Source organism: Cherax quadricarinatus, chromosome 59 (assembly GCF_038502225.1).
Source record: "Cherax quadricarinatus isolate ZL_2023a chromosome 59, ASM3850222v1, whole genome shotgun sequence".
Classification (NCBI taxonomy): domain Eukaryota; kingdom Metazoa; phylum Arthropoda; class Malacostraca; order Decapoda; family Parastacidae; genus Cherax; species Cherax quadricarinatus.
In genome coordinates, this window is record NC_091350.1 from 5,724,851 (window position 1) to 5,751,861 (window position 27,011).

The 27,011-nt window shown below is 43.5% G+C and overlaps 1 protein-coding gene across 3 annotated transcripts in view; it reads left to right on the forward strand.

Moving 5' to 3' along the window:
- Nucleotides 1–1,631: 1,631 nt before the first annotated feature.
- The window catches only part of LOC128698750 (uncharacterized), a 68,892-nt gene continuing 43,512 nt past the window's right edge, over nt 1,632–27,011 (forward strand). For 2 of the 3 annotated variants that reach the window (XM_053791100.2, XM_053791101.2), the window contains exon 1: nt 7,829–7,864. Coding sequence is in view for 1 of the 3 variants with exons in the window: in XM_070097676.1 (XP_069953777.1) it covers nt 1,738–1,830; nt 3,211–3,289; nt 4,067–4,224 (330 nt within the window). In the remaining 2 variants the exon portion in view is untranslated. Of the gene's footprint in view, nt 1,831–3,210; nt 3,290–4,066; nt 4,225–7,828; nt 7,865–27,011 lie in introns of those variants that run through there. The other variant, XM_070097676.1, reaches the window with a different exon arrangement.

The window sequence follows — 27,011 nt, forward strand, 5'->3', positions numbered from 1 at the left end:
TAAAGGTTAACTGCAGCCTTAATGACCCTCGTGTAGCAGGTAGGTTTCAGCTACACTCTTCGCCATCATCAAGATTCGCATCAAGAAGATAATGATGATGGTGAGGAGGGAATAATGACTAAAGAAAAACACGATATAGAAATTTTACCTGTGACAATGTATCGCTCTGTGTAGAGCAATATAACTGATGATGAAACTCTATATAGAGTGAAATAATGTATTTTACCTCACTGATGTCGGCAGTAAGCCGAGAGAGAGCAGAGAGCCTTCTGCTTTTTCTACCCATGGCACACACACACACACACACACACACACACACACACACACACACACACACACACACACACACACACACACACACACACACACAGACACACACACACACACACAGACACACACACATACACACACACACACACAAAGAAGGCCGCAAACGGAGTACAGTCTAGGGGGTCAGAGACTACAAACCTCACTCAAGGAAAAAGATCTTGGGGTGAGTATAACACCAGGCACATCTCCTGAAGCGCACATCAACCAAATAACTGCTGCAGCATATGGGCGCCTAGCAAACCTCAGAACAGCATTCCGACATCTTAATAAGGAATCGTTCAGGACCCTGTACACCGTATACGTTAGGCCCATATTGGAGTATGCGGCACCAGTTTGGAACCCACACCTAGCCAAGCACGTAAAGAAACTAGAGAAAGTGCAAAGGTTTGCAACAAGACTAGTCCCAGAGCTAAGAGGTATGTCCTACGAGGAGAGGTTAAGGGAAATCAACCTGACGACACTGGAGGACAGGAGAGATAGGGGGGACATGATAACGACATACAAAATACTGAGAGGAATTGACAAGGTGGACAAAAACAGGATGTTCCAGAGATTGGACACAGTAACAAGGGGACACAGTTGGAAGCTAAAGACACAGATGAATCACAGGGATGTTAGGAAGTATTTCTTCAGCCACAGAGTAGTCAGTAAGTGGAATAGTTTGGGAAGCGATGTAGTGGAGGCAGGATCCATACATAGCTTTAAGCAGAGGTACGATAAAGCTCACGGCTCAGGGAGAGTGACCTAGTAGCGATCAGTGAAGAGGCGGGGCCAGGAGCTCGGACTCGACCCCCGCAACCTCAACTAGGTGAGTACAACTAGGTGAGTACACACACACACACACACACACACACACACACACATACACACACACACACACACATACACACACACACACACACACACACACACACACACACACACATAATACAAAGTAAGTGTTACTTTACATAGAAGTTGTCAGTAGAAAGTTTGGGTGTGGTCTTCTAAGTTCTCTGTTATCTGTCTTTCTCGTGTATTCCCATTTATCTGGAAGCAGAGACTAATAAGTTCGCCCTGTGTTACAACAGAGTGTGTGCCACCCACAGTGCCCGCCCACCCACCACCACAACCCCTAAGCCCCGCCCACCCTATGCGGTAACACACGCCCTCACAGTGGGCATCCGTGGGCGGAGTAGAAGTGAGAGAAGAAAGGGTAGAAGAGGTAGACAGGAAGATGAAAGAAACAACCTTACGTCCCTCACCACTACACCAGCCACCACTACACCAGCCACCACTACACCAGCCACCACTACACCAGCCACCACTACAACCACAACAACAACCACTACCTGGTGGACATCAAGAGAGGAACAAGGAGGGAGAGAGAGGGTACCACCACCACCACAGGTGCCCTGCACCCTGGGCATGCTAGTGACGGAGGTGATCACTAACAACACGTTACAAGCATCTACCCAAGGTGCTCTTGAAATTACCCTGCCCTTCACCATGCCCTGGCCTGTGAGTACCATGATGGTGGGATCACTCAATATCATACTGATGGTAGGATTATTCCATAACTACCATCATACTGGTGGTATGATCACTCCATATCTATCATAATAGTGGTAGGATCACTCCATAACTACCATCATACTGATGGTATGATCACGCTATAACTATCACACCAATGGTAGGATCACTCCATAACTCCATCATACTGGTGGTAAGATCACTCAGTATCATACTATAACTACCATCATACTGATGGTATGGTCACGCTATAACTACTATCATACTGATGGTAGGATCACGCTATAACTATCATACTGATGGTATGATCACGCTATAACTACTATCATACTGATGGTAGGATCACGCTATAACTACCATCATACTGATGGTATGATCACGCTATAACTATCATACTGATGGTAGGATCACGCTATAACTACCATCATACTGATGGTATGACCACGCTTTAACTATCATACTGATGGTAGGATCACGCTATAACTATCATACTGATGGTATGATTACACTATAACTACCATCATACTGATGGTATGATCACGCTTTAACTATCATACTGATGGTAGGATCACGCTATAACTACTATCATACTGATGGTAGGATCACGCTATAACTACTATCATACTGATAAATAACATCTATCATAACATCTGATAAATAACTACTATCATACTGATGGTAGGATCACGCTTTAACTATCATACTGATGGTAGGATCACGCTTTAACTATCATATTGATGGTAAGATCACGCTTTAACTATCATACTGATGGTAAGATCACGCTTTAACTATCATATTGATGGTAAGATCACGCTTTAACTATCATACTGATGGTAAGATCACGCTTTAACTATCATACTGATGGTAAGATCACGCTTTAACTATCATACTGATGGTAAGATCACGCTTTAACTATCATATTGATGGTAAGATCACGCTTTAACTATCATACTGATGGTAAGATCACTCCATAAGTACAACAATAACAAACATATAGACAGTACTTGCCATAAAAGCAATATTCTTTGAAAAATTATCTAAACATTACAATAAAACATACCTATAATAATAATAATAATAATAATAATAATAATAATAATAATAATAATAATAATAATAATAATAATAATAATAATAATAATAATAGTAGTAGTAGTAGTAGTAATAATAATAATAATAATAATAATAATAATAATAATAATAATAAGAGTAATAGTAATAATAATAACAATAATAATAATAATAATAATAATAATAATAATAATAATAATAATAATAATGCAAAATCAAGGCTACGAACACAACAAAAATGGCACAAATGGTAATAATAAAAAATAAGAAGAAGAGTAATAATAATTTGTGTTTCAGGTGAGGTTTAAGTTGATCGTGGAGGCCTGGCATGATGTCACAGGACGACTCTTCAAATTACAGCCTATAAAAAGAACGGGTGAGTATACTTACCTAGCTGTACTCAGTGGTACTCTTAGCTGTACTCACATAGTGGTACGCACTTAGATGTACTCAGTTGCTTTTTATAAAGCGTGAGCTCCAGCTTCTGGTCCTTGTCTCTTCCTATAACAGTTGCCTTAATGACTTATAATTTCACAGAATCTGTCATATTTACATTAAATGCTATGTATACTAAAGTTAAATTCCACTCTACCGTGAGGCACATTATTATTATTATTATTATTATTATTATTATTATTATTATTATATACTGTGAGAAAGTCTTTGACACTCCTACTCTACAATGGCGTGAAATTCAACTTTCTTAATATATCTTTACAGAGACGTCTGGTGGCCAACGTTATTAAGAGAATAAAATAATAGAGAGGATGTCTGCCTCACTGTAAGATGATCCACCAGTCTTGCCAACTTACACTTAAATTCACGATACACTTCTCTATGCGTTCCTTAATAATTCTTATTCCAATACATATATTTTTTTTTTACAGTTCAGAAGGTCATGATGACACGGGGGACCTGCCATGATGGCACGAGGGACCTGCCATGATGGCACGAGGAGCCTGCCATGATGGCACGGGGGGCCTGCCATCATGGTGCGGGGGGCCTGCCATCATGGTGCGGAGGGCCTGCCATGATGGCACGGGGGCCCATGATGGCACGGAGCCCCATGATGGCAGGGGGGCCCATGATGGCAGGAATTAAAAACAGTACCTAACAAAGTTGAAGGATCTATATTTCCTGTATTAATTATCAGATCGAGTGGGACAGCTGATAGCTCGCTACGTGGGTCATCACCGGGTGGAGGGTGGTGGAGAGTGGGTGCATTACGCCCACGCTAACACCCACACCACCCTCAACTATCATCTCAAGGTCATCTGTGTACCGCCCTACCACGGACCACGCTGTTCCCAGGTAGGTCTTGTCTGCTCTTGTGGTGGTCATAGTGTGGTGGTGGTGGCCATGGTGTGGTGGTGGTGAACTGTGGTGGTGTGGTGGTCAACTGTGGCGGTGCTGATGATGGTGTGGTGGTGGTGATGGTGTGGTGGTGGTCAACTGTGGTGGTGGTGTGGTGGTCAACTGTGGCGGTGCTGATGATGGTGTGGTGGTGGTGATGGTGGCGAATTATGGTGGTGGTGGTCATGGTGTGATGGTTGTGACCAATTGTGGTGGTGTTGGTCATGGTGTGGTGGTGGTCAACTGTGGCAGTGGTGGTCATGGTGTGGTGGTGGTGGTCAATCGTGGCGGTGGTGGTGATGGTGGTGTGGTGGTTGTGGTCAATTGTGGTGGTGGTGGTGGTCAGGTTGTGGTGGTGGTAGTCAGGTCGTGGTGGTGGTGATCAGGTTGTGGTGGTCAGGTTATGGTGGCAGTGGTCAGGTTGTGGTGGTGTTGGTCAGGTTGTGGTGGTGTTGGTCAGGTTGTGGTGGTGGTGATCAAGTTGTGGTGGTGGTGATTAGGTTGTGGTAGTGGTGGTCAGGTTGTGGTGGTGGTGGTCAGGTTGTGGTGGTGGTGATCAGGTTGTGGTGGTGGTGATCAGGTTGTGGTGGTGGTGGTCAGGTTGTGGTGGTGGTGGTGGTCAGGTTGTGGTGGTGTTGGTCAGGTTGTGGTGGTGGTGGTCAGGTTGTGGTGGTGGTGATCAGGTTGTGATGGTGGTGGTCAGGTTATTGTGGTGGTGGTCAGGTTGTGGTGGTCAGGTTATGGTGGTAGTGGTCAGGTTGTGGTGGTGGTGATTAGGTTGTGGTAATGGTGGTCACGTTGTGGTGGTGGTGGTCAGGTTGTGGTGGTCAGGTTATGGTGGTAGTGGTCAGGTTGTGGTGGTGGTAATTAGGTTGTGGTAATGGTGGTCAGGTTGTGGTGGTGGTGGTCAGGTTGTGGCGGTGGCGATCAGGTTGTGGTGGTGGTGGTCAGGTTGTGGTGGTGGCGATCAGGTTGTGGTGGTGGTCAGGTTGTGGTGGTGGCGATCAGGTTGTGGTGGTGGTGGTCAGGTTATGGCCGGGTAGCTGGGAAGAATCCTTTTCTCCCACTAACCAATCTTAGTAGTTCTCTAACATGGCCAAAGATTCCTTCGAAAGTGGCAGGGATGTGAGAGTCAATCTCCACACAACCACCGCACCGCTGAGCACATTCTCAACAGTCACCACTTTCAGGTTAATCAACCACAAATTTAGTTCTTGTGCACCGACAACCGATGGAAAGAGATAGATCGAGAAGCCTTGATTATATCAATTATAACCATAATTTTTAAAGGGGTGGACCAGTAAGCCAGTGGAAGGCCTCGGTCAGATGACTAATAACTCCAGCTGCGGATCATCATATGACCAAGACCCGCGTCAGGAAACACTTGTCCTGTTTCCTGACAAATCTTGATTGTTAACTTAAGAGTTACACATCCTAACCCACTACGAGAAACAAGCACTGATCATAGGACTCAAATTCATCATAATCATGTTCATTTAGGTACAGGTACAAACACATACAGTTACACAAATTGTCATGAACCTAAGCAAACCAAACCAACTAAACTTGATCCCTAGGAACTCACCGGCACAGTGACTGACTTTCAGAAAGGTTATTTACAGGACATACTCACTAATCTTTAAAGACTTCACATCCCTGCCCTTTGAAACGTCCCTAAAAAAAACCAGCATTTTCGTTAACACACCGGACAAGAGAAGCGGAATCGTCTTACTCAAGTCCAGTGACTACAACACCAAAATGCTAGACTTCTTGAATGACCAGTCCACATATATATATATATATACATGAGCACACTACAGGGTGGGACACTAACCAAAACTTTCTATTAAAATCCCGACAAATGCTCAAACGCAATGGAGAATGAAAAATGTCTGTCCTAGATTCCTAGTGACCCTAAATTGGCAGACACACACACACAGGCAGGTGGCATTAAACTACAGACCAGTGTCACTGACATACAGTGTATGCAAAGTCATAGAGAAGCTTATCAGGAAAAGAGTGGAGCACCTAGAAAGGAATGAGCTTATACACGATAACCAGCACGGTTTCAGGGAGGGGAAATCGTGTGTCACAGACCAACTGGAGCTTTACGATAAGGTGACAGAAGTAAAGGAGAGAAAGGGATGGGTAGACTGTATTTTCTTGGACTGCAAGAAGGCTTCTGACACAGTTTTGCACAAGAGATTAGTGCAAAAGCTAGAGGGGCAGGCAGGAATAACAGGAAAGGCACTGTAATGGATCAGAAAATACGTGACAGGAAGGAAACAACGAGTGATGGTATGTGACGAGGTGTCAGAGTGGGCGCCTATAACGAGTGAGGTCCCACAAACGTCAGTCCTAGGGCCAGTGCTGTTTCTGGTATATGTGAATGACATGGCGGAAGGGATAGAATCAGAGGTGTTCCTGTTTGCAGACGATGTGAAGGTAATGTGGAGAATTCAAGTGGATGAGGATCAGGCAGGACTATAAAGCGACCTGGACAGGCTGGAAGCCTGGTCCAACAACTGGCTCCTGGAGTTTAACCCCACTAAATGCAAAGTCATGAAGATTGGGGAAGATCAAAAAAGACTGCAGACAGAGTACAGGCTAGGGGAGTCAAAGACTGAAAACTTTACTCAAGGAAAAGGATCTTGGGGTGAGTATAATATCGAGCACATCTCCTGAGGCGCACAGTAACCAAATAACTGCTGCAGCATATGGGCGCCTAGCAAACCTAAGAAAAACGTTTTGACACCTAGGTAAAGAATCGTTCAAGACTGTACACCGAGTACGTCAGGCATATATTGGAGTACGCAGCACCGGCATGGAATCTACACATGGTCAAGCACCTCAAGAAATTAGAGAAAGTGCAAAGGTTTGCAACAAGACTAATCCCGGAGCTGTGGGACATGTCCTACGAGGAGAGGTTAAGGGAAATCGACCTGACGACACTGGAGGATAGGAGGGATTGGGGGGGCTATGATAAGGAGATATAAAATACTCATTAGAACTGACATGGTGGATAGGGACAGAATATTTCAGAGATGGGACACAGCAACAAGGTATCACAATGTTAGTTGAAAACTCAGATGAGTCACAGGAATGTTGGGAAGTATTTCTTCAGTCACAAGTTGTCAGGAAGTGGAACAATCTGGAAAGTGAAGTAGCTTTAAAAAGATATACGATAAATAACAAAAAGGCACAATACCGTGACTGGAACGATACACAAATAACCCGCACATAAAAGAGAGAAACTTACGACGACGTTTCGGTCCGATTTGGATCATTTACAAAGTCACACTGTGACTTTGTAAATGGTCCAAGTCGGACCGAAACGTCGTCGTAAGCTTCTCTCTTTTATGTGCGGGTTATTTGTATATACGATAAAGCTCATGGAGGAGGGGGAGAGTGGACCTAGTAGCGACTAGGGAAGAGGCTGGGCCAGGAGCTGCGAATCGATCCCTCCAACCACAAATAGGTAAGTACACATACACACACACACGTGGTGGGGGGCACTGGGTGTGAGTGAGGAAGGGGGTGCAGGTTAGTGTGGCACCAGTAGCAGCCAGTCGAGTATCAAACACCAGAGAGAGTGGAGGTGTGTGTATGTGTGCGTGTGTACTTCTGGCCTCGTCATCCAGCTAAAACTTCACTACCTCTTAACAGAGCAGTAACTTTAACAACCACTAATCTACTGCTTTTACATTCCTCATTGAGAAGGAAAGTGTTTACCAGTGACGATAAACTGCGGATCATTCCCAAAATATCAAGTTTACCGCCAGTATGTGCTTATCACAAGAAAATGTGTTGTTTTCCATTAAAATATTTTCGCTTCTATCTGTGTGTGTGTGTATATATATATATATATATATATATATATATATATATATATATATATATATATATATATATATATATATATATATATATATATAATGTCGCTTGTATGAAAATAATTCTTTTAACGTCAGAATTTTGCCTCCTGATTTAGACAGTTTTATTCTCTGTAAGTTAAAATTTTACTGATCAAGTTTGTGTGTAGTAGTTGTAGTAGTTGTAGTAGTAGTTGTAGTAGTAGTAGTAGTTATTGGGCACTTGGCCTGTTGTTTGTTTGTATGTGTGTGTGTGTGTGACGGGCAGTAGGAACAGTTTAATTGATCCACGTGCGTCTGGGTGAAAGCTTCTCTTACAGTTCGTGAGGGAAAGAAACTCGAAATAAGTAAAATTGAGACAGAAGCTATAACAACAAGAATCTGGGAAGTAATTTTTAGATGTAAGAAACACAGTAATGGAAGGACTAGTGTTATCATTACTGTGTGCTATCAGTACTGTTACTACTACTACACGTTGCTACTGCCTGTAGTCTGGAGGTCGCTGACCCCGCGGCTGGGGTCCAATCTAAGCCTCTTTCTGAATGAGTGTTGGTGCTGGCTGCATGCAGTAAAACGTAGGCACCACAGCCTGGTTGATCTGCAAGAGACTTGAAGACAGTTTGGTGTCTGTTATTAGTTTCCTCTTGAAGACAGCTAGGTGTCTGTTATTAGTTTCCTCGTGAAGACAGCTAGGTGTCTGTTATTAGTTTCCTCTTGAAGACAGCTAAGTGTCTGTTATTAGTTTCCTCGTGAAGACAGCTAGGTGTCTGTTATCAGGGTTTCCTCTTTAAGACATTTAGGTGTCTTTAAAATGGTATAAAATACCAATAAGTTTTTAAGTCAGACACATGATGTGCAAAAGTCGCCAAAAATACATTCTCCTCTGTATATGACTAAAGATGCCAACCACGTAGACGAAACGTTTCAACTCTCATACAAATTCTTACCTATTACTACTACTGCCTGTTGCTAATACTACTACGACTACTGTTATGATTATTATTAATACTGATTATTGTTGCTGCTGTAAAAACAGCGAGAGAGAGAGAGAGAGAGAGAGAGAGAGAGAGAGAGAGAGAGAGAGAGAGAGAGAGGCATCTCCAGTTCGTTCCCACGTTACATCCGGCAATATTATTGTATGGGTTGGCCTCACACTCCAGCGTCCACTACACCAGTCATATCTAACCAAGACACTTATAAATATTATCGACGGATTAATGTAGAAGTGTTAAGTACCCAAGCCTTATAGAATTGTTTTAATGCTTCTTCGCAGTATATATATTTTATTACGAATTATTGAGTGATTAATTTTGTATTGTGATTTTTATTGGCTCTGCTGCAGTTCTCAACTTTTTTTTGTTTTACTGCTAGTAGACCTAATTATTACCTGTGCACTTGGCTCTGGCCAGGGACCCCTGAGGAGGGTCCCTAGCTAGACCGAAAACCGGTATATATATAGTATATAAATACCGAAGACCGGTATTTATATACTGTTGAACGCTGGTTATTATGTATTAAAAAGTCAGAAGAATTAATTAACGACGAAAATAATAACTGGATAAAAGTCACGTTTAAAGGGAATAATATTCTGGGGAGAAGTATTTCCTGCCATCTTATTGTTGTTTGTGGCAGAAAAAATATCGTTATTAAAAATGAAGAATTAAATAGAAATATTATTGCTGGGAAGTATTATGACAGCAGACACAATGATATTTGAAAAATATTTCTGCTTGTTTCTGCTTGACTGGTTAATGGGGTTTAAAGCCTCTCTACTACACGAGGGTTATTAAGGACGCAGGTAACATTCTCACCACCAGACAAGAATACTTTTAACCCCTAAAACGCGGAGTAAATAAACTCTCAACATATATACGCTGAGAGAAATACACCCCGCAGGGTATATACACTGCTTGTTTCTGCTCTACAATGTCAGGTAAGCTTTCGTTAAGAATATTGTTTATATGTCTGCATGTATGTATATATGTTAAATTATTATCCCTAGTATCAGAAGTGTCTGTGGTATCAATGGTATCAATAAATGACTCAGTAGAGGCCGACTTACAGGTTAACATTTTAAAGAAACATTTTTCATCAGGTATTTCAAAGTTATGGTCAATATTATCTTTGGAAGAGAGAATTGTGGGAGGGAACCTTCTCACACACATTCTAACACACACATGCACACTTACACAATGTTACACTCTTACACATGCTTAAACACACATAATAACAGATTTTATTTTTACACAGGAAGGACCAGGTACAAGGGGATATGAATGGAAGTTAAAAACTCAATCTTTGATTAATATAGCGTATTAAGTCGTTAAAGAAACTGACCAGAACTACACACGTTGTTTAGAATCTGTTCTTATTATCACTGCAGTATAATACCATCATTATCAATACCATCACTGTATCAATACCATCACTGTATCAATACCATCACTGTATCAATACCATCATTATCAATACCATCACTGTATCAATACCATCACTGTATCAATACCATCATTATCAATACCATCACTGTATCAATACCATCACTGTATCAATACCATCACGGTATCAATACCATCACGGTATCAATACCATCACTGTATTAATACCATCACTGTATCAATACCATCACGGTATCAATACCATCACTGTATCAATACCATCACTGTATCAATACCATCATTATCAATACCATCACTGTATCAATACCATCACGGTATCAATACCATCACTGTATCAATACCATCATTATCAATACCATCACTGTATTAATACCATCACTGTATCAATACCATCACGGTATCAATACCATCACTGTATCAATACCATCACTGTATCAATACCATCATTATCAATACCATCACTGTATCAATACCATCACTGTATCAATACCATCACTGTATCAATACCATCACTGTATCAATACCATCATTATCAATACCATCACTGTATCAATACCATCACTGTATCAATACCATCACGGTATCAATACCATCACTGTATTAATACCATCACTGTATCAATACCATCACGGTATCAATACCATCACTGTATCAATACCATCACTGTATCAATACCATCACTGTATCAATACCATCATTATCAATACCATCACTGTATCAATACCATCATTATCAATACCATCACTGTATCAATACCATCATTATCAATACCATCACTGTATTAATACCATCACTGTATCAATACCATCACGGTATCAATACCATCACTGTATCAATACCATCATTATCAATACCATCACTGTATCAATACCATCATTATCAATACCATCACTGTATCAATACCATCATTATCAATACCATCACTGTATTAATACCATCACTGTATCAATACCATCACGGTATCAATACCATCACGGTATCAATATCATCACAGTATCAATAATATCACAGTATCAATAATATCACAGTATCAATATCATCACAGTATCAATAATATCACAGTATCAATAACATCACAGTATCAATATCATCACAGTATCAATAATATCACAGTATCAATAACATCACAGTATCAATATCATCACAGTATCAATAATATCACAGTATCAATATCATCACAGTATCAATATCATCACAGTATCAATATCATCACAGTATCAATATCATCACAGTATCAATATCATCACAGTATCAATATCATCACAGTATCAATATCATCACAGTATCAATAATATCACAGTATCAATAACATCACAGTATCAATATCATCACAGTATCAATAATATCACAGTATCAATATCATCACAGTATCAATATCATCACAGTATCAATAATATCACAGTATCAATAACATCACAGTACCAATAATATCACAGTATCAATAACATCACAGTACCAATAATATCACAGTATCAATAATATCACAGTATCAATAATATCACAGTATCAATATCATCACAGTATCAATAATATCACAGTATCAATACTATCACAGTATCAGTAATATCACAGTATCAATAATATCACAGTATCAATATCATCACAGTATCAGTAATATCACAGTATCAATAATATCACAGTATCAGTAACATCACAGTATCAATAACATCACAGTATCAGTAACATCACAGTATCAGTATCACAGTATCAATATCATCACAGTATCAATAACACAGTATCAGTAACATCACAGTATCAGTATCACAGTATCAATATCATCACAGTATCAATAACACAGTATCAGTAACATCACAGTATCAGTATCACAGTATCAATATCATCACACAGAATTCTGGTAGTTTTATGACTACAGATATTCTGGCCAGATTCATACTGACCACACTGTACACAGTCATACTGACCACACTACAGTCATACTGACCACACTGTACACAGTTATACTGATCACACTGTACACAGTCATACTGACCACACTGTACACAGTCATACTGACCACACTGTACACAGTCATACTGACCACACTGTACACAGTCATACTGACCACACTGTACACAGTCATACTGACCACACTGTACACAGTCATACTGACCACACCGTACACAGTCATACTGACCACACTGTACACAGTCATACTGACCACACTGTACACAGTCATACTGACCACACTGTACACAGTCATACTGACCACACTGTACACAGTCATACTGACCACACCGTACACAGTCATACTGACCACACTGTACACAGTCATACTGACCACACTGTACACAGTCATACTGACCACACTGTACACAGTCATACTGACCACACTACAGTCATACTGACCACACTGTACACAGTCATACTGACCACACTGTACACAGTCATACTGACCAAACTGTACACAGTCATACTGACCACACTACAGTCATACTGACCACACTGTACACAGTCATGCTGACCACACTGTACACAGTCATACTGACCACACTGTACAGTCATACTGACCAAACTGTACACAGTCATACTGACCACACTGTACACAGTCATACTGACCACACTGTACACAGTCATACTGACCACACTACAGTCATACTGACCACACTGTACACAGTCATGCTGACCACACTGTACACAGTCATACTGACCACACTGTACAGTCATACTGACAACACTGTACACAGCCATACTGACCACACTGTAGTCATACTGATCACACTGTACACAGTCATACTGACCACACTGTACACAGTCATACTGACCACACTACAGTCATACTGACCACACTGTACAGTCATACTGACCACACTGTACACAGTCATACTGACCACACTGTACACAGTCATACTGACCACACTACACAACCTTCACACGAAAATTACTCCCTATGAAAGCAAAAGACTCGGCAAGAGATGCAACATTCCCCCGGGGGCCCAAGACTATTCAGCAGCCTCCCACCATATATAAGGGGGATTAGCAATAGACCCCTGGCTGTCTTCAAGAAGGCACTGGACAGGCACCTAGTCAGTACCTGACCAACCGGGCTGTGGTTCGTACGTCAGCTTGCGTGCGGCCAGCAGTAACAGCCTGGTTGATCAGACCCTGATCCACTATGAGGCCTGGTCTCAGACCGAGCCGCGGGGGCGTTGACCCCCAAAACCCTCTCCAGGTAAACACTGTACACAGACAACACTTCACTCGCCTCAAGACGCAGCACCTGACCTATGACTCACTATACTTCTTAGACTTCGGTTCTCTATATTGGGTAAATAAATCCCCTGAGGTGGGGGACTTTATCTCCTTGAGAAAAGCCCAAATATCTTATGTCTTGTTCATACAAGTTAATGCTAATATATGAATGGGAATATCTGTGTATGAGAAGGACTTACTAGCATAGTCCATAAGGCCTTCTGCAGTGCTTCTCTTCATATGATCTTAATACATATATGACACACTTAGCAAATATTAATAAAATATCTTCAGTGTTATCTTAAGTGGCTCGGCTGGCTACGCACTCGCTTCACAGAGTTGTTTAATCTCCGGCATGAGTGGAAATGTTGAGCATGTTTCCTTACACCTGGTGTCCCTGTTCACCTAGCAGTAAGTAGGTACCTGGGTATTAGTCGACTGGTATGGGTGGCACCCTGGGGGACAAGATTAAAGAACCACAATGGAAATAAGACAGACAGTCCTCGATGACGCACTGACTTTCTTGAGTTATCCAGGGTGGATATCTCTCCGGGTTAAAAATCAGAACAAATCTTTTCTTACATACGTACATTATTTTAACCAATAGCAAGTACTAAACCCAGAGGGGTTATAGCATACATACATTTATTCCCACACAATTTGTGGTTCTTGTTATGGCTAACAGTGGTAGTGTTTTATATAGAGTACATGCGCGTATATGGAGGCAAGCGGCCAGGCATCTCAAGGTTGACCTCTGGTCTCCATTTCCCCGCCCCAGGCAGCGGCTGGCCTCTTCCACTTCCTTGTCCTTCACCAAAGTACAGTATATGTCCTTGAATGTATTTACCAGAGGGTCAAAAGTATAAGAAGAGCCCTGCAGGTGGCCTACTGGCACTTACTAAGTAGCTGGTACTCACTCCCAACAAGTATTATGTTTGTCTAACCTGTTATTAAAGCTACCCATGGTATTAGCCTCAATAGTGCCACTTGGTGATGTGTTCCACTCATCTACAACTCTCTTACCAACCAGTATTTTCTTATAGGGCAAGTAAGGCCTGGATGCCAGAGTACAGTTTCTGTCTCGCTATTTGCGGAAGGAGGAGGATTGACCTTCCACTTGTCCTTGCTCTAAATGATCCACACGGGTTTAGCGCTAATACAAACTGATTTCATATAGCCTTTCTTAATCTGAATTTATTTAACTTGAATCTAACTGGCCATGAAAGCTAACACGTTGGATAGCTTTAAGAAAAGTTGGACAAATATCCACGTGATATATATATATATATATATATATATATATATATATATATATATATATATATATATATATATATATATATATATATATATATATATATATATATGGGGTTGTTTGGATGTTATCACTTGTTTGCAATTACTGCATTAGCTTAGCAAAACTGCTGAGTGAAATAATTACAATAAAACTTCTAAAACTCTGCCTATGTGTCCATTTACCTAAATGATTGTTGGTATTTCCATGCCTTTCAAACTTTCAAATTGCAAAGATCATTAATGGACAGTAAACACAACGGAACTATGTGACCTTTTTGGAGCTGATCAATCGGGCACAAGCCCACTCATGTACCTGTCCAACCTATTTTTTTAAAGGTACCCAAAATACTCGTTACGTTCTCATGGCCTAATTCGTCGTAAAGGAATGTTAGTTATGTACGGTGCGAAGACTGGTTGAGTTGTCACTATTCCCACACCAAGGTTCTTATATACAGCGTGTGTACACTAGGTGTCACTACCCGACCCTCAACAACTCCACTCATATCCATAATAGCACACATAAATTTACATACCTATCAAATTGTTACGTTCGTGTATTTCGAATTTCTAACATGTACGTAGATACACACACACACACACACACACACACACACACACACACACACACACACACACACACACACACACACACAAAGTAGACAGGAGCTTATGACAACGTTTCGGTCCGACCTGGATCATTGACTAGTCACATATAAATACGGTACATACATACACATATACAGATATTTACCTTACTACATACACAGATACATCCATAAATACATGCATACAGAAAATGACAAAAGATGATTGATAAGCATGCATGATGTTACAGTAAGATAATAAGTTTAGTGCACATTACATGCCTCTTTTGTGGTGTGAGCTTACGACAGAACCTGCCCTCCAGCACTACCACGCTCACTGATGTCTTACCACACTGTGGCCTTGCCCAGCAATACATTACCCTGGTGTTGTTGTGAGAGTAAGAGTGAGATTGAGAGTGAGAATATTTGCCCTATACTTGGATACTTCAATCATATCTTCCTCTCCTAACTTGTTCTAAGTATTTCACGAGTGTTAATTTAGCATTGCTAGTCTGTGATCGGTAGAAGGAATAAAATATTACAATACAGTGACTGGAACATTTCATCTAAAACACACACACTTAGGAAGGAACCTTATCACGACGTTTCGATCTGACCTGACTTGTGACTTGACAGTGGTCCAGGTCAGACCGAAACGTCATCTTAAGGTTTCTCTCCCAGGTGCGAGTTTCTGGCGAGTCGTTGGAATGATGCTTGTTACACGAGGATAAATCTGTCATCCATCTTAATAGTTTTAATAATAGTACCAGTAGTAGTTTTATTAATAGTAACAGACCTTACCTATAAGTAAGGTCCCTGGAGTATACGTAAGGTCACTGAGGTACAGGCAAGGTGACTGGGCTATAGGTAAGATGACTGAGATATAGGTAAGGTCACTGGAGTATAGGTAAGGTCACTGGAGTATAGGTAAGGTCACTGGGATATAGGTAAGGTCACTGGGGTATAAGTAAAGTCACTGGGGTATAGGTAAGGTCACTGGAGAATAGGGAAGGCACATAATGCTATGGTCAGCAGAATGGCTCAGTAACGGTCAGTGGTCAAGTAGGGGGAGAGACGGTGACTCAGTAACGGTTGGTATGAGTCACTATGACATTACTGGTAACTGATACTACTGAGATATAGGTAAGGTCACTGGGGTATAGGTAAGGTCACTGGAGTTTAGGTAAGGTCACTGGGGTATAGGTAAAGTCACTGGAGTATAGGTAAGGTCACTGGGATATAGGTAAGGTCACTGGAGTATAGGTAAGGTCACTGGAGTATAGATAAGGTCAGTGGGGTACAGGTAAGGTCACTGGGGTATAGGTAAGGTCATTGGGGTATAGGTAAGGTCACTGGTGTATAGATAAGGTCACTGGGGTATAGGTAAGGTCACTGGGGTATAGGTAAGGTCACTGGGGTATAGGTAGGGTCACTGGAGTATAGGGAAGGTCACGGGTATAGGTAAGGTCACTGGGGTATAGTTAAGGTCCCTGCGGTATAGGTAAGGTCACGGGTATAGTTAAGGTCCCTGGGGTATAGGTAAGGTCACTGGGGTATAGGTAAGGTCCCTGGAGTATTGGTAAGGTCACTGGGGTATAGGTAAGGTCACTGGGGTATAGGTAAGGTCCCTGGAGTATAGGTAAGGTCACTGGGGTATAGGTAAGGTTACTGGGGTATAGGTAAGGTCGCTGGGGTATAGGTAAGGTCCCTGGCGTATAGGTAAGGTCACTGGGGTATAGGTAAGGTCACTGGGGTAGAGGTAAGGTCCCTGGAGTATAGGTAAGGTCCCTGGAGTATAGGTAAGGTCACTGGGGTATAGGTAAGATCACTGGGGTATAGGTAAGGTCACTGGGATATAGGTAAGGTCACTGGGGTATAGGTAAGGTCACTGGGGTATAGGTAAGGTCACTGGGATATAGGTAAGGTCACTGGAGTATAGGTAAGGTCACTGGGGTATAGGTAAGGTCACTGGGGTATAGGTAAGGTCACGGGTATAGGTAAGGTCACTGGGATATAGGTAAGGTCACTGGGGTATAGGTAAGGTCACTGGAGTATAGGTAAGGTCACTGGGATATAGGTAAGGTCACTGGGGTATAGGTAAGGTCACTGGGGTATAAGTAAGGTCACTGGGGTATAGGTAAGGTCACTGGGGTATAGGTAAGGTCACTGGGGTATAGGTAAGGTCACTGGGATATAGGTAAGGTCACTGGGGTATAGGTAAGGTCACTGGGGTATAGGTAAGGTCACTGGGATATAGGTAAGGTCACTGGGGTATAGGTAAGGTCACTGGGGTATAGGTAAGGTCATTGGGGCATAGGTAAGGTCACTGGGGCATAGGTAAGGTCACTGGGGTATAGGTAAGGTCACTGGGGTATAGGTAAGGTCACTGGGATATAGGTAAGGTCACTGGGGTATAGGTAAGGTCATTGGGGTATAGGTAAGGTCACTGGGGTATAGGTAAGGTCACTGGGGTATAGGTAAGGTCACTGGGGTATAGGTAAGGTCACTGGGGTAGTCTTAACATTATGGTAATATCCTTATATTTGACTTCCTTAGCAGTGTTGCCATCTCTACCTCCAAAAAATTGCATTGTACAAATAGTTCTGTCCCTACACGTCATTACTGAGGCGTGTACAGGTGTGTCTGGTATTTTATGTGTTGCTTGGTGTTGACTACACTGCGTGTTGCACCACCGTCACCAGCAGAGCAGAACATCCCCGCGGGGCAGGTAAGCCGTGAGGAAACAAGCATAATAATACTATAATATCTATATTTCTACAAGTACATGTACAAGGTATACAAGCCTAGCTGACATCAATGACATACTACTATATAGAAAGCTCCTTGTTATCCTGAGCATTTCGGGCAAATTAGGTCAGTTTTGTTCCAGGATGCGACCCACACCAGTCGACTAACACCCAGGTACCCATTTTATTGTTGGGTGAACATGGACAGCAGGTATCTTATGGAACCATGAAACACGTCGTCATGTTATCCAGCTGTACCGGAGATTCAAACTCCGGACCTCAGTGTGTGAGCTGAGACTCATCGCTAGCGATCGAGGTACGGGACACCTTTAGTGTCATCGTGGGGCCAGTGTCTCCTCACGTAGTTAAGACTACACTGCCACACAACAACAAGAGTGCTGTCACACTCAGGAATACTCTACCTCCTTCTACTGATTATGATATTAATGTCTTCTTCATATACTTCTTCCTACCTCTTCTTTTTTTTTTCCTCTCCAACTCTTCTTCCCACTCTTCAAAAGTGAAGAAATGTTTTGTATGTATGAGAGAGAGAGAGAGAGAGAGAGAGAGAGAGAGAGAGAGAGAGAGAGAGAGAGAGAGAGAGAGAGAGAGAGAGAGACTGTGAGAGTCTGGCGACATACACACCTGCCTTTCTCTCTGGACCTACACACTTAATAACAAAAACTAGTCAAAAGCCAGTTTTCCTGTCGTAGGAATAGGCATTAAAACTCGGCTTCGTAATGGCTCAAATATATTTAAGAACGAACACTACTCTTACTGACGTTTTATAGTAGCAGCTGACTGCTTACTTGAAGACTATTTATACTGGGTATTATTAACCCAGGAGAAGCCCGCAGGGTTAATTACTAACCCCAGAGGAGGTCCTGTAGAGTTAATTACTAACCCCAGGTGAAGCTCCGTAAAGTTAATTACTAACTCCAGGTGAAGCCCTGTAGTTAATTACTAACCCCAGGTGAAGCCCTGTAGAGTTAATTACTAACCCAGAGGGATGCTATTATAATCATAACTAAGTGCTAAACCCACAAGTCCTATAGTGCTTCCCCCAGAGGAACAGTAATATAATTATGCCAATAATATCAAGCAGTGTGTTTATTTTGGTTGTCTCTAAGTCCTTGCCTTGATGTGACTCATAACTGTTAATTAACTCTCAGGTATTTTCTTACTGCTAGGTGAACAGAGACAACTTGGAGACTTGGCCAGATGTCCTAATTCGCCCATGACTGAATTCGAATTTTTTAGTTGCGAGGCGAACACTCTACGAGGTAGATCACACTACAGTGGAGCCTCGGTGTTCGAACGCACCGGACCTCGAGCAAATCGGAGGCCAAACAATTTTGTTCAGAAAAAAAATGGCCCCGTTTTTATACGTTTTTCCCGAATGCGCCGGCTTGTTTACAGTCGAGTTGTAAAAAACTTCACACGGAAGCCCTGTTTCAAAAGTGCTTTGAAGTGACCTCTGACACTGACCTAACTCTCATAGATTTTTGAAAGAGTCAGTTCAACATCCTCCAGTGTGTGAGGCTGACAATTAATTAAAGCCTGGGAAATACTGTTTCAGACATCGAACTTTCAGCAGTTCGACCGCCACCTACGAATCAATTAAGTTCAAACACCGAAGATTCCACTGTATCAGGAAGTTCAGGGTTCGATCTCCAAGCATGGTGAGACGTAAATTGAAATCTGACAACCACTGCTATTGTTCATCTAGCAGTAAATAGCTGCATCAGTGTTCACGACCAACTAACAAACTGTAAATAAAAATGGGTCTTGATAATGGTCTAAGGCAGATCGAAACATCAAGTTGTCATTTCTAATTAGTGGGTTAGTTGGGAATTTTTCCAGCCATGGTACTGACATACATTCTCCAATTTCAGTAGGAAGGTTTATGTTACTGAAGTGTTGCGGGTCGCATCCTGCGGGAATGTCAAATGCTTGGCTTGAGGAACCTTGATAAAGTAAGTTAATTGTTTCTGACATGGGTATACCATATACCACCTTCCTGTCTCACTGGATCAGTGGTAATGATTTCACAGCCAGGAATGTGTTCACTGAAAAATACTATCCGGGTCCTAGCGCTTAGAGTGAACAGCTTGCCTTTACTGGACACAAGTCATTAAGGAAGAACTTTTTTTCTGTGCAAATAACATCAACGAATGATATGTGAATGATGAACGTAAAGTTTTAGAGGATGAATGAAGTAACTAGGATAATGACTAAATGTTGTGTCATCCCGTCTCCCTCTCAGCAATACACGAAGTTGGATCAAGGTGCGGCACCTTGAGGTAGTGAAGCTTGTACGTAACAGTAAAGTCGCTGACACCTCTCTAGCGTTGAAGGTTTTGATCAAGTAAGAGATCAAAGAAGAATGTGAGCAGACGAGAGATGATTCAGTCATTCCCTTTGTCCACAATTCGGAGATGTGATGAGAGCATCATCCAAGAGTTGTTGATAATAAGAAGTCAGGAATAAATTACATGACAAGGGTCTGATTCGTAATATGACTCGTTTAGTGGCGGCGGCGCCACGGATGGGGCAAGATTGTATGTGTAAGGTCACACCTCGAGATGTGGTAGTTAGGGCACTGGTGGACCATGACAGCAGGGACAACTGGTTTACCGGTTACAGTCTGGTACATACTCATGGTGTAATCAGACTTGTTACTCGTTGACAACGCTTCTGAGTGACCAGTTTTCTAATGAACAACTGTAACCTGTCATCATGTGACGCAAACAGACATAGTTTAAGTTAGTACGTGAGGTCAGTAGCAATGACACGAGTGTACGTATATAAAAAAACAGCAAGACTGTGGTACAGAGAAAAAATTCAGTATTTCGTGAACTGAAGATTTTTATAAACTAACTTTTGCAACATACACGACAGTTTGTAATAAATAAAAACTTATAAAATATCTCGTATAGCAAATGCTAGTCTTGTACTCTCATTTACACAGTGGTTTTATAAGGTTAGGTTTAGAGTTCCTACCTATATTTACAAGCTAAGAGCTCTTACCTACCTCAGCTCATTTGAAAGCCTTCAAGAGACATACAAATAAAGAATAGGCTGAAGTTGGAGCCATCTGAAGGCCAGCGATTTAATTTGACCAATTGGCTATAATTCATCGATGTCATTATGTTGTACGAACATGTTCTATACTCGAGTTTATTTATTTTAATAAAAGGAAAGCACTAAACTAGAGGAGGTCGTACAGCACCTGTGGAATGGGAGGCATTCAAATTCAATCCAAGGAAGTGAAGAAAAATCCATTTCCTTAAATCTAGCCACTCACCAGCATCCTCTAGGCTCGAGTCAGTCTAGGAATGAATGATCTAAGATGAAGTGAAGTTTTTGAGAAGGGTAAAATTAGAGTATAGCTGTTGTGTGCTGACAGTCTTGTTGTGTAGAAGCCGTCTTCTCTCTGTCCGCGAAGTGGAGCCAATATTGGCCTTATACATAATAGTAAGACCACCCACATCCCTCCGGTTTCGAAGGCTCTGCTGACAGATCTGTCCAAGCGGGATCCAGATGAGAGACGAGTCGTCTTGCTCTATTTTCTATTCTGTCAGGAAGTCGTAGATGAGTCGGAGGGCAGGTAAATCAAGAAAGTGGAGCATACTCAATGTGTAAGCCCAATTGTGCCTCATGCAGTCTTGCAGTCTTTACTGTCGAAGAGATACAAGATGCGCAAAAGTGCTGTTAGCTTCCTGGCCGCTTAGTAAGATTTACTACGTGGTTCTTCAGTCAGTTTGGAATCAAATTTCACCTCAAGGATATCAACCTCGTCTCTCTCTCTCTCTCTCTCTCTCTCTCTCAGTGAAGTCTGGCTTCAGGTCAGGCTGCCAGAGCAGAACTGCAAAAACCGGTCACATGTGTGTCACAAGTCAGCCGGGTCATCACTGATTGGCCGGGTCATTCAGCTGGGCTGTTACTTGGTCGACCAGATCATTCAGCCAGACCTGTCACTTGTCGGGGCAGGTCACCTGACCTGGCAGTCATAAGTCAACATGTGTCAGAACTTGAGATACTGCATCTAGAGCGTTGCTTTTGCTCCTCACATAAGGTCACCTGCTTGATTCCCATTATTTTTTTTACATCCCGCTGGATAATTGCTATGAGATCCCGTTTTTTGTTCTGATCAGTAGAGGCGGCGCAGGAACATACGCGAAAGGAATTTTCTGATACTTAAAAATCCGGATGGATAATTACTATGAAAGCTGAATGCGGATCGTAAAACAGGAGGATCTACTAATGGGTTTTGAGATGCAGGATTCGGAGTGATGATTTACAAACTTGAAACATTGCAAACTGTGAAAGCAAAGGAAAAACGAACTGACAAATATATGAAAGGCCACAAGAACATGCACTTAGAACATCTTATTGTTCACTTCAGGGTTCCAGAACCGCAACGCATCCAACAAACATGTTATAAATTTTAAACATGCTTGTACAGCATAATGACCTTAACGAAATAAAATCAGCTGACCAAATGAAATCGCTGGGTAATAGATGGCCACAACTTCATCCTATTCACTATTTGTATATCTCTTAATATGTAGGTAACAGCTCTTAGCCTGTAAATAAAGTTAGGAACACTAAACTTAACGTTATAGAACCTTGTGTAAAGGAATAAAAAAGAGGGAAGGTCAGTTATCATTTTCTGTGTACCTGGGGTGACCCACGCGACGACCAGACTCAGGGCGTGACACCTGGAGGTGAACTGTCTCTATCTGTGATCGTTTTGCAAGCAAGAAAGCCAAGACACAGCAGTTAATAAGTATTCAACCTTTCTGCCGAGATCGGTCAATGTCGTACTGCCGACAACAGTGAATGAAAGACGTACCTGGAAAAACGTTTTGTTCTCTATAAAGCTTTATCAAGTTTTTAACAACGTAGGGGACTTGATAAAGTTCTACACAGAGTGAAACGTTGTCCCAATAAGAGTTCCTTCTGCTCTGTGTGTGTGTGTGTGTGTGTGTGTGTGTGTGTGTGTGTGTGTGTGTGTGTGTGTGTGTGTGTGTGTGTGTGTGTGTGTGTGTGTGTGTATTTTTCTTCAACCATCAATCATGGAACGATAATTCAGTGAGCGACCTACCTGGTACTGGAACATGGTTTTTATAACAGAGGTTCTCGTGCTCAAGTCACCTGACCTCACCTTAACTCTGGCTAACACATGGTACCAACAAAATATGTCTTACTTAAATAATATGTTGTCATTTATAATTACTTTATAGAGCAGCTGCTGTTATGGCGAAGATAGTAGATAATCAGCAGAGAGAGAGAGAGAGAGAGAGAGAGAGGAAGGAGGATGAGGAAGAGGAAGAGAAGGAGAAGGAGGAGGAGGAGAAGGAGGAGGATGAGAAGAAGAAGGAGGAGGAGGAGGAGAAGGAGGAGAAGGAGGAGGAGGAGGAGAAGGAGGAGGAGGAGGAGGCAGAATAGGAGAAAAAAAAGGTCAGCCTTGATTATTATTTCGCTTTACCTGTGAGTCCTCACTCTGGAAGGTGAAACAACTTCTTCCTTGCATTCTCTCTCTCTCTCTGATCTTGTCTAGTCAGTTTATTTGGTACCTCAGTGGTAGTGTGATCGGCTCACAACCAAAGGACCCGGGTTCAGTCCTGTGCAGGGCGGGATGTATGGGCATGCCTCCTAACATCTGTCGGCCCTGTTCACCTACTGACGTAGTAGTAAATAAAGGTGGGTGTTGCAGGTGGCAGCCTAGACACCACAGGTGGCAGCCTACACACCACAGGTGGCAGAGTACGCCCCACAGTTGGCAGCTTAACACAGGTGGCAGCCTACACCCCACAGATGGCAGCCTACACCCCACAGGTGGCAGCCTACACTCCACAGATGGCAGCGTACACACCACAGGTGGTAGCCTACACACCACAGGTAGCAGCCTACACACCACAGGTGGAAGAGTACACACCACAGGTGGCAGCCTACACACCACAGGTGGAAGAGTACACACCACAGGTGGCAGCCTACACACCACAGGTGGCAGCGTACACACCACAGGTGGAAGAGTACACACCACAGGTGGCAGCCTAAACACTACAGGTGGCAGCGTACACACAACAGGTGGTAGCCTACACACCACAGGTAGCAGCCTACACACCACAGGTGGAAGAGTACACACCACAGGTGGCAGCCTACACACCATAGATGGCAGCCTACACACCACAGGTGGCAGCCTACACACCACAGGTGGAAGAGTACACACCACAGGTGGCAGCCTAAACACTACAGGTGGCAGCGTACACACAACAGGTGGTAGCCTACACACCACAGGTAGCAGCCTACACACCACAGGTGGAAGAGTACACACCACAGGTGGCAGCCTACACACCATAGATGGCAGCCTACACACCACATGTGGCAGCCTACACACTACAGGTGGCAGCCTACACACCACAGGTGGCAGCCTACACACCACAGGTGGCAGCCTAAACACCACAGGTGGCAGCCTACACACTACAGGTGGCAGCCTACACACCACAGGTGGCAGCCTACACACCACAGGTGGCAGCCTACACACCACAGGTGGCAGCCTACACACCATAGATGGCAGCCTACACACCACAGGTGGCAGCCTAAACACTACAGGTGGCAGCCTACACACCACAGGTGGCAGCCTAAACACCACAGGTGGCAGCCTACACACTACAGGTGGCAGCCTACACACCACAGGTGGCAGCCTACACACCACAGGTGGCAGCCTACACACCACAGGTGGCAGCCTACACACCACAGGTGGCAGCCTACACACCACAGGTGGCAGCCTACACACCATAGATGGCAGCCTACACACCACAGGTGGCAGCCTAAACACTACAGGTGGCAGCCTATACACCACAGGTGGCAGCCTAAACACCACAGGTGGCAGCCTACACACTACAGGTGGCAGCCTACACACCACAGGTGGCAGCCTACACACTACAGGTGGCAGCCTACACACCACAGGTGGCAGCCTACACACCACAGGTGGCAGCCTACACACCACAGGTGGCAGCCTACACACTACAGGTGGCAGCCTACACACCACAGGTGGCAGCCTACACACCACAGGTGGCAGCCTACACACTACAGGTGGCAGCCTACACACCACAGGTGGCAGCCTACACACCACAGGTGGCAGCCTACACACCACAGGTGGCAGCCTACACACCACAGGTGGCAGCCTACACACCACAGGTGGCAGCCTACACACTACAGGTGGCAGCCTACACACCACAGGTGGCAGCCTACACACCACAGGTGGCAGCCTACACACCACAGGTGGCAGCCTACACACCACAGGTGGCAGCCTACACACCACAGGTGGCAGCCTACACACTACAGGTGGCAGCCTACACACCACAGGTGGCAGCCTACACACCACAGGTGGCAGCCTACACACTACAGGTGGCAGCCTACACACCACAGGTGGCAGCCTACACACTACAGGTGGCAGCCTACACACTACAGGTGGCAGCCTACACACTACAGGTGGCAGCCTACACACCACAGGTGGCAGCCTACACACTACAGGTGGCAGCCTACACACTACAGGTGGCAGCCTACACACTACAGGTGGCAGCCTACACACTACAGGTGGCAGCCTACACACCACAGGTGGCAGCCTACACACTACAGGTGGCAGCCTACACACTACAGGTGGCAGCCTACACACTACAGGTGGCAGCCTACACACTACAGGTGGCAGCCTACACACCACAGGTGGCAGCCTACACACTACAGGTGGCAGCCTACACACCACAGGTGGCAGCCTACACACTACAGGTGGCAGCCTACACACCACAGGTGGCAGCCTACACACCACAGGTGGCAGCCTACACACCACAGGTGGCAGCCTACACACCACAGGTGGCAGCCTACACACTACAGGTGGCAGCCTACACACCACAGGTGGCAGCCTACACACCACAGGTGGCAGCCTACACACTACAGGTGGCAGCCTACACACCACAGGTGGCAGCCTACACACCACAGGTGGCAGCCTACACACCACAGGTGGCAGCCTACACACTACAGGTGGCAGCCTACACACCACAGGTGGCAGCCTACACACCACAGGTGGCAGCCTACACACCACAGGTGGCAGCCTACACACTACAGGTGGCAGCCTACACACCACAGGTGGCAGCCTACACACCACAGGTGGCAGCCTACACACCACAGGTGGCAGCCTACACACCACAGGTGGCAGCCTACACACCACATCAAAATAAATTATAGTGATTGGGTTTCTTATGTTATCTCGGGTTTTTAACCTTCCGTAGTTATTAATATTCGTGAATTATTAACTCTGTGGAGTTATTAACTTTCTAGAGTTATCAACCCTCTAGTGTAATTAACCTTCTGGGGTTAACTCTAGGATTATTAACCCTCCGGGGTTATTAATCCTCTAGTGTTATTAATCTTCTGTGATTATTAACCTTCCGGGTTATTAAGCCTCTGATGTTAAGTTTCTGGTGTTATTAACCTGGAAGGGTTAATAATGGGAATAAAGTGTTGTTGTATAAGTCTCTGGTGTTCTCTGCTTGAAACACTTTTGATGTTCACACATCTCCTTCCTCCCTCTCGTTACTCTGGTTGCTGACACACACCTCCTTCCTCTCGTTACTCTGGTTGCTGACACAC